This window comes from Camellia sinensis, chromosome 6, assembly GCF_055761805.1.
Source record: "Camellia sinensis isolate YWXY chromosome 6, ASM5576180v1, whole genome shotgun sequence".
NCBI classification, from domain to species: Eukaryota; Viridiplantae; Streptophyta; class Magnoliopsida; order Ericales; family Theaceae; genus Camellia; species Camellia sinensis.
Window position 1 is genome coordinate 142,729,365 of NC_138966.1, and position 16,512 is coordinate 142,745,876.

The 16,512-nt window shown below is 36.3% G+C and overlaps 2 protein-coding genes across 2 annotated transcripts; both read left to right on the plus strand.

The window, feature by feature from the left end:
• Window positions 1-3,632: 3,632 nt before the first annotated feature.
• On the plus strand, window positions 3,633-5,336 carry LOC145792934 (endochitinase EP3-like). Its single transcript, XM_082874957.1, has 2 exons — window positions 3,633-4,043; window positions 4,654-5,336. Exons 1-2 carry the CDS (start codon window positions 3,635-3,637, stop codon window positions 5,055-5,057), a joined length of 813 nt encoding a protein of 270 aa, XP_082731083.1. The 5' UTR covers window positions 3,633-3,634; the 3' UTR covers window positions 5,058-5,336.
• Window positions 5,337-8,468: 3,132 nt separating this feature from the next.
• On the plus strand, window positions 8,469-10,302 carry LOC145788884 (endochitinase EP3-like). The gene is made up of 2 exons (XM_082874958.1): window positions 8,469-9,262; window positions 9,683-10,302. The coding sequence occupies exons 1-2, from the start codon at window positions 8,848-8,850 to the stop codon at window positions 10,129-10,131; spliced, it is 864 nt and encodes a 287-aa protein (XP_082731084.1). The 5' UTR covers window positions 8,469-8,847; the 3' UTR covers window positions 10,132-10,302.
• Window positions 10,303-16,512: the final 6,210 nt, after the last annotated feature.

The window sequence follows — 16,512 nt, forward strand, 5'->3', positions numbered from 1 at the left end:
GGTGTTTGTCCATCCGCAAAGATCGGGCATCTTTGCATGCACAATATGGTTTTATTAGATTAATATTAACCGTTAGAATCATTAAAACAGTTGGTTGTTTCATTGATTAACTCTTCCTAACCAAACCCAAATGAGTAAAATAAAAAGAGGGATTTATATATAAGTCTTAATAGGTAGATTTATTATTTAGTAAGTTTCATGATAATTAAGAACGTTTTTCATCAAACACTATTAAAAAACGTCACTAATTGTTAATTTTCAATGATGATTTAAAAATTGTCATAAAAAATGTCACTAATTATAAATTTTAGCGACAGTTTAAAAACTTCGTTACATAAAAACGTCTCTAATTGTAAGTTTTAGTGATAATTTATAAAAACTATGATAAGAAAAAAATCACTAATTGTTAATTTTTGCAAACATGTACAAAAAATCTTTACAAAAAATTATTTTTAATTACAATTTTACTAAAACTTATTTTCAACCGTGCTTTATAACCTATTGATAACTTATTAATAATTTATCCTAAATTGTAAATAGGTATTGTGGGGACCATCAACATGACGATTGAAAATGTCGTGGCACATTCCTTGGTACTAAATCATATTGTGAAGGGTTATTTGGAATTTACTTATTTAGGATTTTTTTTTAATTTTTTATGAAAAGATATACAAAAAAGTAAATAAATGATGTAATTCAAATAAGTACTTTTATTTAATGAGACACTGAAAGAATATTTATATCCTGTGTGAATTGTGCAATTTTTTCTTGTATTTGGTACAGCTCCTTGTGTGTTAGAATTGTACCAAAAAAAAATTGGGTACATTACACTGATACCCTCTGAGGATTGATCCAATTACAACCTACCCTCTGACGTTATGAAAATTACATTCTCACCCTTGTGATTAATAGTCTTATTTCACAAATCCCTCTACTTATATAAAAGGTAACAACTCTTAACAGAAAAACAGAGGAAATTACATTTAAAAAAAAAAAAGGTAAAGCAAAGAAAATGAAAAAAAAAAGAGAGAGAAAGTAAAGCAAAGTAAAAAAAGAGAAAGTGCATGCGTTCAATATTTTTACTCCGTCTAAATAATTACAATAGCAATGGAGTTAGTGTAATTTTCCAAACATTAAGGATAATATATATTAAACCTAGCATCCCGTTAGGTAGCTCGAATCCAGCGAGGCTCGAATGGCTCAAGGTCGTTTTGGTACCTTTTTTTTTTTTTTTTGTTCTTCTTCTTCCTTTGTCTTCCTCTGTGTAGATCTGTCTTCGTCTTCTTCTATACACAAATCTGCTCAACCACTCCTATGTTTCTTCTCTTCTTCTTCTTCTTCTTCTTCTTCTCTATATTTTCTACTACACCAGCACAACACCCAAAATCAAAATCAAAATCAATACACAGATCCATACAGATCGGGGAATAGATAGAGAAATAGATGAAAGGAAAAAAATCAAAAAAATTTAGAACTTTACTAACAAACATCAGAACCAACCAAATACAGCAGATCACCATCTTCAAATTATTCACAAATATCAATCACATTCATGTAAGGTTTCTTCAAATTAAACAACTTTACTAACAAACATTTATAAAGTACACAACCCAATTACAATTTTGAAGTTTTATCACTTTTTTTTGTACAAATTTTCAAATTCAACCTATCTTCTTCTTCATTGGTTCATCAAATCGGCAAATAAATTAAGATGCAAAGTTGCAATCGAATCAATCACGTTTATATATATACATATGACACATGACGGAGGGGGATGTACCAGGAGGTGAAGAACTTGATGGATTACGAAGACAGAGCAGATGTTGTGGCCCTCTCTCTCTCTTTCTCTCTCGCCTTCCCTCTCTCTATTTCAGATAGAAACAAGAAAAAGAAAAAGAAAAAAGCCTAAAATGACGTCGTTTTGGGCATTTGAGCCATTCGGGCCAATTGTTTTTCGAGCTACCAAGCTTTATGCTTAAACCTAAATCTCAGAAAGTGTAAATGCAATTTATCCCCTATCTTGGGTAAACTACCAATAGTTCCTAATAGTTAGACTTAATTCCCATCAAGTCCTATTGAAAATAAGTCTTGGTAAAATTGTCGCTAAAAATAATTTTTGTGACAATTTTTTACATACGTCGCTAAAAATTGACAATTAGTAACTTTTTTTGTCATGATTTTTATAAATTGTCACTAAAACTTACAATTAGTGACTTTTTTATGACAATTTTTTCATAGGACTTATTCGATAATAAGTCTACTTATTAGGACTTACACACAACTATCCCTTATATAAGATGATTGTGCTTGATTTTGTTATCGATTTATTAATTTTTAGACTTTTTCAAAGTTTTAAATTGAAAACATTTACTGTATGGTAAGAATATTTGTATTTTTATAGTGGTATTAATGTCCTGTGTAAATGGTGCAAGTTCTTCTTGTATTTGGTACAATTCATTTTTGTGTGTCAGAGTTATATAAAAAAAAAAAATCATCTATAGTATAATTATTATTCACTATATCACTAATTTGTAATTAAAAAAAAAAAAAAAACAAAAACAAAAAAAAAACAAACAAACAAACAAGATCATATGGTGAGAATCAGTCCACTTTATTGACGCACAAGTCAAGGTCAAGCCAGAAACTTGCATGCTAAGCTTTAACTAGGGTGTTCACAGTTCGATTGCAACTGAAAAATCTTTAATCCATCATATATCTGTTAGATTAGCAAATTAGAAAAAACTAATTCTTATTTGTCCGCCGGATTCATGGATGCAGATTGAGTGGGTTGGCGGATGGATGCAAATCGGTTTAGTAGTTTAAATTTTTACAAATTTTGAACATAATACAACAACTTATTAACATTTTTTTTTATAACAATCCAACACAACATAATCAAAAGATTATCAAGCAAATTGTCAAATAGGAATAATAAATACATATAAAAAAAATCATGCATTATCAAAACTATTTCTTTACTTTTTTTTTATTCAAAAACTATTTAATTTGATTTTTAAAAAAATAAAAAAAATTAAGACTTCTATTTTTCACACAAAAATACCAAAAATCAACACTTGCTATTTAATAAAAAGGATTTCTAAATTGAAAACACAACAGAATATCTAAACTTTTTTTCAATAGAAAATACAAACAGAATATCTAAACAAATTAAAAATACAAAGTCTTACAAATTACTAAGGGTGCTCGCGGTTTAACGATTCGGTTGCAGCCAAATGAATATCAAATTCGTTATCTGTCCAAAACTAGGCGGATTGAAAAAATTCAATCCACAACCATTCACTCATCATCACACATTCGTCCAAAATACAGCGGATTAGTTCGGTTCGGTTCGGTCGGTTTGGACAGATCGAAATATCCATTGCTCACCTCTAATTTCAACCATTGTTCTACCTACATAATTTTTAATAATTGCAAGCTAAACTTTAATACTTGTTCTATTTTTATAGAGTTCGACACAATTTTTTCATATAAATGTGGGACTCATAAAAAAATAAGATTCATAAAAATATAAGACTCACTTTATATAAGATAATTGAGTCTAATTTTGTTATCAATTTATTTTTTTTTTAGACTTTTCAAACTTTAATTTGAAAACATTTATCGTAGAGTAGGAATGTTGATTTTTCCACACTTTTTCCATAGCAGAACTATAAATACATGTCTCGCTCACCTTAATTTCATCCCACATTCACACACTCTTCCATCCACGCATTTCTCTTCCAAAATGGTATCCCTCAATATCAAAAACAGCTTACTGACAATCATTCTGGTCGGAATTCTCACCGGTTTTGTACCAAAAATTGTATTGGGTCAGAACACGGTCCCTGATATAGTCACACAGGCATTTTTCGATGGCATAATCAATCAAGCTCCTGCTGGATGTGTAGGGAAAAGCTTCTTCACCCGCTCTGCATTTCTTAATGCCCTCGGCTCCTACCCTTCGTTTGGCACCACTGGAACTGCTGACGATTCTAAGCGCGAAATTGCTGCTTTCTTCGCACATGCCACGCATGAGACTGGATGTAAGATTTCAACTTCACTTTCCTCCAATCCACACGTAAATTGCTAAAATCTGCACAAATTTGAAAAATTTTATGCATGTACATATATATATATATATATATACTAGAAAACTTTGCACAATTTAGCCAATGTGAAAGGAGTTCTAACGGTCTAGTCAATATAATGCTTTCTTTAAAATGACAAAGAGGAGGAATTGATCGTCAACATGATCTGTCGCTTTACTTTATTCCTGTTATTCAATGATCGGGGATTTTGTCCTTATGGATGTATTTAGTTGGCACCCTTCCCGATTCAGGAACTTGTTATGGACCGTCTATTACTTTCGGCTTTTGATCCAAGCCTTCCTCGCATGGGCCCACGGTGGTTGTAAATAAATATCACATATAATCAAAAAAGTTCTATTTTACCAACATATTTCTAACACGAACTAATTAGTGCTCCCACTAATTAGGTGGCAGTGGATCCCGCCATTAATGATGTGATGTTTTGGTCTTGGAGTTGTGTTTTTTTTTTTTTAAAACTTTTTTAATGCATTAGTGTTATTAGTGGTGATGTTTTTAGTGGGATAAATCATTGTTGTTTCTAACACAAAACTTTCTGATTTGGCAGTTTTTTGCAATATTGAAGAGATAGATGGTGCCTCTAAGAACTACTGTGATCCATCAAATACTCAGTACCCATGTGCACCAAACAAGAATTACTATGGCAGAGGTCCTCTTCAACTGTCATGGAACTACAACTATGGGCCTGCTGGGCAAAGCATTGGGTTCGATGGACTAAACAATCCGGAAATTGTGGCAACAGATTCAGTGGTGTCGTTCAAGACCGCCTTGTGGTTTTGGATGAACAACGTTCACAATGTCATAAATTCTGGATTCGGTGCAACAATCCGAGCCATCAACAGTATCGAGTGCAACGGTAATAACCCGAATGCAGTCAATGCTCGTGTTAAGTACTACACTGACTATTGCAACCAACTTGGGGTTGCGCCTGGTAATAATCTCCAATGCTAGGGCACTAAAAAAATTTAGCCGACATGGAAGCTAGCTCTTCAGTACCTTGTAATAAATTCGACATACATGGAGGAAAATAAATACTAATATTATTGTTTTTGAAGTTTTGCAGTAATACCACTGCAATGAATAAAAAGAGCGCTAGCTAGGTACATGTTTGGTCATGATATGGAGGGAATTAGTAGTAAAGATTCAAATGTATTGTTCAGTTGCTGCTAAGCAATCTTGGTTTCTTCAACAATTAATTAATAAATTTTGCTTTCATATTGTTGTTCAAAATATATAATTTTTTTTTTTGGCAAAAAAAAAAAAATTTGTTATTATCAGTCTTTTTATCCGCAGAGAAGGAATATATTTTGATAGTAATGATAAAAATTACAATCAATATAAAAGAGAGTATAAAGAAGATCCAGACAGGAGCAACAAACCCCCCCCCCCCCCAAAAAAAAAAAATTGCAGAAAAACCCAGTAGACCAGTAGTTAACAAGGTGCCAACTACTAAATTCCCCAACAGAGAGAACTACCAAAAACACCCTGTCTTGAAACTCACGCTCCATTTGTGTCGGCAGAAAACACTTTCTGGAAAATGTTTTCCACATTTTCTGATGTTTGATATGTAAAACAAAAGCGAATAGAAAACTTGTCAGTTGAAAAACTTGAACACCAAATGAATAGAGATTTTTCCGAATACAAGAAATAATGGACTTGTTATGATCAAAGTCATACAGAGAGATGCTCTGCATTCAAATAGAGCAATTTGACACAGAAAACCCCACTGAAATATCATTTGTAGGGACGGAACTAGAATCTTATGTTCAGGTGCGAGATGTGGCATGACTAATTAAAAAAAATATATATTTTCACATTAAACGGGTATAAAATTGGAATATTTATCAATAAATCTCATCTCATAAGCAACTATACCAATTAGTCCCATTTTTGAAATGTTTATTGGATTAGTCCTACTGGTGGAGAGGCTTAGATCTATATTATATAATCCTATTTTTCAAATTTGGTAGTGAGCTATGGACAATTATACCCTTTCTTATTTGATTGGGTTATTTTTGGTGAGATCACCTTCATTTTTGGTAAGTAGAATGTTGATACACATACCCACCATCGACTGTTAGGGTTTTGGGGATTGGGGGAGGAGTGGTTTTGAATTGACGTATTCGCCATCATTTGGACGTTAATAGTATCAGTCGTTAATAGTATCAGTCGCAGATGGAATGATGTGATTTCTGCCACACAAAAGTTACGCATAGTATGTTGTGTACATATTTAATGTGTGGGTTTAGGCACGTGACACGTTGTGGGTGCCACTTATTGGGGGAGCGCACTAAAGACTTTGTGTTTTTCACCGCAACAATGTTAGGTATCATGAAAAGTCGTTCATGAAAATAGTCATGAAAGATTTGAGACTTTTGGATTACACTTACAATAAAGTACCACACACTAATCAAGATAATTTAAGGGTCACAAATTTTTCATGATCATTTTCATGAAAAAAATTTTATGATCCCTAATATTTCTCTTTTTACCGTAGTGATGAGGGTGTGACGTGTCACACTGATAAATGTTTTCCAATGAAAGAGACTAGAGAAGTATCATTTTCAGCTTGTTAAATCACCCAGTCTCTGTGAAAAGAAGCAAATAATGCTAACTAGAAGCCGACAAATCAGAATTAAAATGAAGAAGTTCACATGTATTTATAATATTATCAAGTATCAATGACCAGATCATCCTCCAAATTAAAAATAATAAATCAAAGTTCATGAGCGTGTTTCATTCGGTAAACAATAACGAAACACAGTGAAATGGATGAAGATTCGTACAGTCCGATTCGTCGGAGGAAGCGACGGAGAGACTCCGACGGTTCCGAGAAAAGAGATCCAAGTTCTCGTCGGTATCCCTGGAGATACCGGTGCAGCTGAGACCACGACGTTGCTGCATTCTCGTCAGAATATTCCTTCCGGCGGCCAGAGATTCCTTCAAAGTCCGATTCATACCTAGGAATGGAGGACCAAAACCATCTCCAAAGCAGAATATGTGAATAAGAGTATGAGAGAGAATCAGTTATTAGAGCAAGAGAGAGAGAGAGATGCAGTAGATGCAAAGGCACACGGAGGTTGTTGGTGTGGGCGTTCGGGTACGGGCATTGAATGGCATCGGGTCCGGTAGTGTGACACGTCCCACACTCACCACTACGTCAAAAAACACAAAAAAAACTTTTAGTACGCTTCCCAAGTATGTGACACTCAACGTGTCATGTGCCTAAACCCCGTCACACATTCGCATCATTACATCTGCAACTGATACTATTAACGTCCAAATGATGGCAAATACAAACAAATGGGACTAATTAGATAACAAGTGTAACTTTTAAGATTTATTGGTAAATCTTCTTATAAAATTATGTATAAATTCTACATTCCTAATTTTTTTTTTTTACTATTTGGTTAACTCAATAAAATCATTTATTTTTATTATTATTATTGTTTTGTGTGCATTGGAGACTACAATATGAAGAAAAAAAAATTTACTTGTCACAAGAGTAAAACCCTTAACCTCTTAAAATAATTAAATTAGTCCTAATATCATATTTGGTTCATTAGAATAAGAGTGAAATAAAATGAGATTACTCGTTCGTTAACCTCCATTAATGGTAAATGAAAATTCTATTTGTAATGTAGTTATTATTATTATTTTTAATAAATCAAATGTACAAATTAGCATTCTAGTAATCATTCCATTATACCTTCAATTCATTAAATCAAAAAACTATCCAATTATAAACAAAATGTTTATAAATGTCAAGATATAAAACGGGCCTTGATTTAAACTGTGTAGTAGTTTGGGGGGCCAATATATCTATCAAATGGTAAGCATATTATCAAGTATCATACATCCAATTGTTTTTCATGAAGTGGGGGGCCACGGCCCCTCATGGTCTTGCCGTAGTTCTGTCACTACTCATTTGCACCTTAAGGTTGTATTTGATTCATAGATTTGGGGAGAGATTTAAAAAAAAAATAAGTGAAATGTGAATGAAATATAACTCTAAACTATACGGACCGTTAGTGTAATTCGCCGAAAAAAGTAAGCTTTTAAAAGTATGAGAAAACACTACATTTAATAATATATATGATAAATGTCTTGTGTGAATGGTGTAAGTTCTTCTTGTATTTAGTATAATTTCTTCTTGTATATCAGAATTGTACCCAAAAAAATTTAATCAATAATACAATTATTTTTTCACTATTCCACTAATGTATAATTTCCAAAAAAAAAGAAAACAAGATCATATAGTGAGAAATCATCAATCCACTTTATTGACGCACAAGTCGAGGTCAAGACCGACACCAAAGTCTACACGCTTTTTAGAAAATTGCATGCTAAGTTTCAACCATTGTTCAGTTCAAAAAAAAAAAAAAAAAAGCTTCAACCATTGTTCTACTTATGCATAATTTTTAATAATTGCAAGCTAAACTTTAATACTTGTTCTATTGTTATAGAGTTTGACACAACTTTTTCATATAAATGTGGGATTCACAAAAAAATAAGATTCATATAAATATAAACTCACTTTATATAAGATGATTGTATTTGATTTTGTTGTCGATTTATTTTTTTTTTAATTTTTTGAGCTTTAATTCGAAAAGATTTATTGTAGGGTACGAATGTTGATTTTTCCACACATTTTCCATTGTACAACTGTAAACACATGTCTCTCTCATCTTAATTTCATCCCACAGTACACACTCTTCCATCCACACATTTCTCTTCCAAAATGGTATCCCTCAATATCAAAAACAGCTTACTGACAATCATTCTGGCTGGAATTCTCGCCGGTATCGTACCAAAAATCGTATTGGGTCAGAACTGCGGTTGTCCTGCAGATCTATGTTGCAGCCAGTTCGGGTACTGTGGCTCTGACAACGCCTATTGTGGGGCAGGGTGCCAATCAGGCCCTTGTACTAGCTCTGGCTCCAACGGTTCCTCGATCGGTGATATAGTCACACAGTCATTTTTCAATGGCATAATCAATCAAGCTGCTGATGGGTGTGCAGGGAAAAGCTTCTTCACCCGCTCTGCATTTCTTGAAGCCCTCGTTTCCTACCCTTCGTTTGGCACCACTGGAACTGCTGACGATTCTAAGCGTGAAATTGCTGCTTTCTTCGCACATGCCACGCATGAGACTGGATGTAAGATTTCAACTTCACTTTCCTCCAAAATCTGCACGAATTTGAATATTTTTATGCATGTACGGATATATATACTAGAAACATGTGCACAATTTGGCAAATGTGAAAGGAGTTCTAGTGGTCAAGTCCATATAATGCTTTCTTTAAAATGACAAAGAGGATGAATTGATGGTCAAAATGATCTATCGTTTTATTGTATTCCTGTTGTTCAGTGATCGGGGATTTTGTCCTTATGGATGTATAATTAGTTGGCACCCTTCCCGATTCATGAACTTGTTCCGGGCCGTCTATTATTTTGGGCGTTTCATCCAAGCCTTCCTCGTATGGGCCTAACGTAGTTGTAAATAAATATCACACATAATCAAAAAAGTTATATTTTACCAACATATATCTGACACACAAAACTTTCTGATTTGGCAGTTTTTTGCTATATTGAAGAGGTAAATGGTGCATCTCAGAACTACTGTGATGCATCAAATATTCAGTACCCATGTGCGCCAAACAAGAGTTACTATGGCAGAGGTCCTCTTCAACTGTCATGGAACTACAACTATGGGGCTGCTGGGCAAAGCATTGGGTTCGATGGACTAAACAATCCGGAAACTGTGGCAACAGATTCAGTGGTGTCGTTCAAGACCGCCTTGTGGTTTTGGATGAACAACGTTCACGATGTCATAAATTCTGGATTCGGTGCAACAATCCGAGCCATCAACAGTATGGAGTGCAACGGTAATAACCCGGATGCAGTCAATGCTCGTGTTAAGTACTACACTGACTATTGCAACCAACTTGGTGCTGCGACTGGTAATAATCTCCGATGCGACATTGCAAGAAAATTGAATTTTTACAGCTTGGTGTGTATGCTGTAAAAATTTTTTCACAACATACATGCAAATGTTATATAATATGCCGTGAAAAGTTGATTGTCATTTATGCTTATAAAGTCATGAAAAGTAATTAATTATGTTGCACAAAACATTTTATGACATACTTTTTATGGCGTATATAACTTTTTATGACATTTTTTTGCATTCCATAAATAATTGTACTTTTTATAACATATTTTGCACATTTTTCTGCATGTCGTAAATAATTGTACTCTTTATAACGTATTTTGCATATCATATATAATCTTTGACGATATTTTTTTGCATGTCATAATAACTTTCACGGTGTTTTTCTGTGCGTCGTAAGTAATTATACTTTTTACAACATACTTTTATATGCCGTAAAAAAATATTCTTTTAAACTAAATAAATATATATATGCTCGTCTTGTTTCTTGAAACTATTTGACGTTGCTTCTAAACAATAATTGCTATAACATTTCATTCACTTTATATTTTAAGGAAAATGAGTGAGAGCGCTAATTAGTGTTACTACTAATTGTAGACGTCCCCGAACGCCCCGGGAGAAACGAGCTCCCGTTCTGTTCATATTGGGGTCACTACAACTCAGGACTTTCAAATTTGTCACGGTTCTAAGTCTGAACCAAAGAGTCCAAATCCGGCAAATCGTTTTGAGAAAAAACAGATTTTCGAAAGAAGTGTCAAACATGGACTGCTTTGCCAGATACAGAGTCGCCACCTAAATATTTTATTTTGGGGGAAATTTAGGAAATCCTGACTCGGTGCCAAAGGCCACGTGTCCGCCATCACCAAAGTTGCCTCGGCTCGGGAACTTGGGTACGATTGGGGAAGGTCACTTCGTGAGCACCCCCGCTCGCTCGATCAAAGATCGGCCTCTACTAACCATGATATCTATTTTTGAAAACATTGTATGTTCTTATTCTGGTTATTAGCCTAGGTTACTATGTGATGCGCACAGCATACAAGTATAGACTAGATCGCCCGAATTGGAAGAAAACATTTCATGTTTTGTTTTTGAAAGATGGTTTGCTACTCGCAAGTAGGCTTAAAATGCAGATTTTGCCACCCGCAGGTGGGCTTAGAAAACAATGGTTTTGCCACTATCTAGTGGGCTTAAAACTAACAGTTGATGATTTATTCCAATCCAAGTAACCCAACCTTCACCCACAGACATTCAGACAGTTATATCACATAAGCATATTGCCTCATGGTAAGCATGCTATCATGGCATTCACTCACACGCATGCAAGGATGCTAAAGTATAAAGCTTACCGGGTACTCCAAGCCAAAACAAAAACTCATTAGAAATCATGCATGAATCCTAAGTATACAGAAATGCCTAATGAAACACATGCAAAAATGCAACTATAGCAGGCTCGGCTATTCTAAACATGGCATATGGAATGCTACAGCTAACATGTATTCAACTTGTAATTGAAATACAAATGCAGTTAGTATGATGCGCCGAGCCCGGTGCATGCAAAACAAATGAATGATGCAAACATGCTGTCATACTGTATGCTAATTGAGATATGCCCTAATCTAACCATCATAAGCGGATAAATAAAAGGGAGAAAGACGTGGGGTTGGAAGACATGCATCACACACACGCACACTTATTACAGTTATGCCCTCGCACAGACGGTCCGAATAAATATACAGTCCCGAATAAAAGAATATTACAGTCCAAATAATACAGTCCGAATAATATACAAATTCCTAATTAATTAATCAAATTAACTAAGAAAGCTGTAAAACTGGCGTGCAAGCCAGGGACTGCCTTGCTTCTGATGAATGGTGTATGTTTGGGCTGCCTTGCGCGGAAATCCACTGGTATGCCCCAATTAGCCTCTGTTTACACCTTTTTTTGAAATGCGTGTCAAACTCCAAAAAGTTGCTGATTCTTCATTTTGCTGCAATAGAGAGCAGGAAAGGGGCATAGCAATGTATTTCACAAATATATGCATGCCTCGATCCTCGTGCCACCAATCACGCATATCGATGCATGATGGCAGAGGGGTCGAAATGTGCAACTCAATATAGAATGAATGCACGTGTAAACACAACAAGAACCTAACTCCATCATGGATGATCCGGAGTGTCGGTGACTGGGAATTGAGACACGTTCCGTCACTCGGAGTACGAAACGTACCTCGTTTCCCGTGCCCGGGCTAACTCCTATCCCGAACACGATGCAATATGCATGACATGCATGAAATGCGACTAAGATACAGCCTAGTATGCACAATGCTATGAAAATGAGATGTCTCGAAATGCGTGCACATGGGCACGTAAACCGAGAAAATGACAGAATGCGATCTAAAATACAACCTAATATGCACTATGCTGTAAAAAAAAAAGATGCCTCGAAATACGTGCACACGGGCACGCAAACTGAGAAAATGACATACGCAATGCAAATGACATGGAAACATGATATGGGCTTACACTAACATGAGAGAGCCTCAGCCGTACTCACATAAGAGGCCGATGGATGAAAATGAAATGCCTCGAAACGCGTGTACACGGGCACGCAAACCGAGGCAATGACATATGCAATGCAATATGGCTAAAATGGCATATAGAATGCAACATGAATTTATACTAACATGAGATAGCCTCAGCCACACTCACATAAGAGGTTGATGGATGAAAATGAAGTGCCTCGAAACGCGTGCACACGGGCACGCAAACCGAGGCAATGACATATGCAATGCAATGGCATGGAAATGGCATATAGAATGCAACATGGACTTATACTAACATGAGAGAGCCTCAGCCACACTCACATAAGAGGCCGATGGATGAAAATGAAGTGCGTCGAAACGCGTGCACACGGGCACGCAAACCGAGGCAATGACATATGCAATGCAATGGCATGGAAATGGCATATAGAATGCAACATGGACTTATACTAACATGAGAGAGCCTCAGCCACACTCACATAAGAGGCCGATGGATGAAAATGAAGTGCCTCGAAATGCGTGCACACGGGCACGCAAACCGAGACAATGACATATGCAATGCAATATGGCATGGAAATGGCATATAGAATGCAACATGGACTTATACTAACATGAGAGAGCCTCAGCCACACTCACATAAGAGGCCGATGGATGAAAATGAAGTGTCTCGAAATGCGTGCACACGGGCACGCAAACCGAGGTAATGGCATATGCAATGCAATATAACATGGAAATATGATATGCAAACATGCTAATGGAATTTCAGCACTGAAATGTGGGGGGAAACAGCCCCGAAATGAGGCGAAAGTGCACCCGATGCATGGGATAGTCCCGAAACATAACTTTTGGCACCCGAAATGGCCTATAGCTATACCAAATATGCACAATATGGACATGCAATGAATATACAGTAGCAAGGCAGCCCCAAAATTAGCATTTTACCAGTACAAATCATGGCCAAACAGCAAGCAAAGATAGGGCAACAATGGCATGCAAAAATAGGGGCCAAGAGAGGGCAATGAAACAAGTGGTATATGTAAAACCCAAACTGAAAAATGCCCTTCTAAAACACTGAAGAGGGACCAAAAATATGCATATTTACAGTTTATGGCAGCCCCAAAATCAATATACAAACATGCTAGAAATGCAATGCAAAATGAGGCTCAAAAGTGGCTATAACCCAAAGTATACAAAATATTCAACAAACAGCCAAAGACCCTTGATGAAACATGACAAGGGGGTCAAAATATGGCTGTTTTCAGTTCGGACCAAAGTCCAAAAACAGCAACATCAGGGGCTGCCAAAGCATGCAAAAATGGGGACCAAAAGAGAGATATAACATGAAGTGTATAAAATATACCTCAAATAATGAAAGGCCCTTAATGAAACATGAAGAATGGGCCAAAATAAGACTATTTATAGTACTGTAAAAAGGCCAAAAACCGAAGCATAATAGGCTGCCAAAACATGCAAAAATGGGGACCAAAGAGGGATATAAAGGCAAGTATAGCATGGAGGTCCCAAACAGTGTTGAGCCCTTCTTCAATGTTGAAGAGGGGCTCAAAATAATCCTATTTACATCATGCTCCAAAACAGATCACACACAAGCTAAAAATACTACGCAAGATGACGGTATTTAAGAAGGATATTGAAGCAAGTGCAATATGGGGGGCTCAAACAGTGTTGAGCCCTTAAGCAAAAGTGAAAAAGAGCTCAAAAGAAGGCCACTTTCAGTTAGGGCCGGAGCTCAAAAAAGCAAGCATATATGGCTAAGGAATGTTGCAAAAATTGGCTTAAAAAGAAGGAAATGGCAACTCACCCTTGTAGACCAATCTTTGGTTGCTTCTTGGACCAGGTTGCAGCACCTTTAGCCTCTGAGAAGCCCTCCTTGCTGCTGGAAATGGAGTGATGGTGATGGTGTTAGGTGATAGTGAAGAAAAGGGGATGAAACTTGGGTGTTTTAGGGTAGAAATGAGAGAAGGAGATGGGATATAATGCAAGAGGCTTAATGGATTTTTTTTGTAACCTCTAATACAAATGCTGGCCCCTGGTTATATGGAACAAAAAAAGGGAGTAAAGGTGGGGAAAAGGAGGCAAGTTTTCCCCCAAAAAATATCCCCCGGATTGAGATATTTTCTGGGGGATACAGCTATACAGCTATAAAGTGTGTATTGCAAGGAACATGGCCGGCCACCTTTTGGAGCTGCAGGTGGCCGGCCGGCCACCCCCCCTAGCCGGCCGGCTAGGGGTCAAAAAGGTAAAGTTGAGCTAGTGGCCGGCCACCACAAAAAGAAGGCCTCCCAGGTCCCCTCATCACAACTCTGTGGTTCGAATTTGGAAACTCTAAAACAGGAGAGAGAACAAGCCATTTTTAGGAGGGGTTCAAAAGGTTCAATTGGATTTTCTGGCCGGCCATAAACTTTTAGGGTCCTCCCATGTGTGTACAACACAAATATGTGGTTTGGGATTGAAGAAAGTGGCCCCAAGGTGTTCAACATTGGCTCGGAAGTGAGAAAAACGGGTGTCGGAGGGCGAAAATGGAATATAACTGGTTGCCAAGATAATTGCTGGCCTCCCACCCTCCAGTGACCTTCCTGGTGATAAAACAGAGGTACCTGCCAAAAATGAACGAAAACCGATGCAAAACGAATGCTCAGGGACCAAAATACACAGTTCGGGGTCCCGAAAATAGGCTGTTAAGCACCAAAAGTGGCGTTCGGCCACGAAGTGGGTTTCTCAGAGCCCGGTGTCCCTTGAAAGGGAGTAAATAAGATGTATGCCAAAATTTAGAGCAAACGGAGATGGTTAAGCGGTCCTGAATCGAGGCACACGGCCAACGGTCCCGAAAAACCGGAAACCGGGCTTCGAAATGGGCAAAATGGCCTACGGCCACCAAATGTAGCCCACGGCCACTGAGAGATGGTCTACGGGACCTCTCCCTCCCCTCAGGAAAAGAAACAGAGAAAACCGAGCCTGGTTCGCAAACCGAGGCAAAGCACAAAAGAGGGTTCGGAAGTCCGGAGGTAGGGCTCGCAGCCGTGATTCTGAAACTTCTGAACGAGCACATTATGCAACATCACCAAGCGCTCAATCGGTGACATCTGAGTCTTAAGGTCGGTCAAAAATGGGGTGTCTACACTAATGTTGTGGCAGTGTGTTTTTGTGCCTTATTTTTTTTTTTTTTTATAAAAAAAGTGGGTGCCAACTCATTAGTGGTGCTTTAGAACACCACTTTTAGTGAGATGTAGCATTGCTGATGTTTTAATCTAATTTCAATCAATATCACCATAAAAAAATTATATATACATTGACATCTCTTGAGATTTATGTTTATTACAGTTTCCTCCCTCACCTTTTGGAAATTACATCTCTCTCCCTGAGGTTTAAAGTTTTATTACAAATTCTCCCCTCAACAATTTAATTTTTTTAAATACCAATTTTGCCCTCACTAGGTAAATTACATTGACACCCTTACATTTTAGAAATTACAATCCCCTCCCTAAGGTTTAAAGTAGCATTATCAATTGCCCCCTCGGTTAGTATTTGTTGGAAAAAAAAAAATCATTGAAAAAAAAATTAATTGGTAAAAAAATTATTCGAAAAAAAAATTAATCGAAAAAAAATTATTTGAAACAAAAAATATTTGGAAAAAAAATTGTTAGTAAAATTTTTAAATTTTTGTTCAAAAACCAACGTAAACTCATTTTTTGAATTTACGTTTTTTCCTCAAATTTACAAACTGAGACAACAATTTATTAATCAAAAAAATTATCAAACAAGTTTTTATGACAGTTTTTAAAATTTTTGTAAATATAAATTGAAAACTGAGAACGAAATGGTTACCAAACAAGCCTCAGATGGTAAAAATGTCGTAAATTTAACAAATAATTAAATAAGTTACCAACGTAATAAATGAC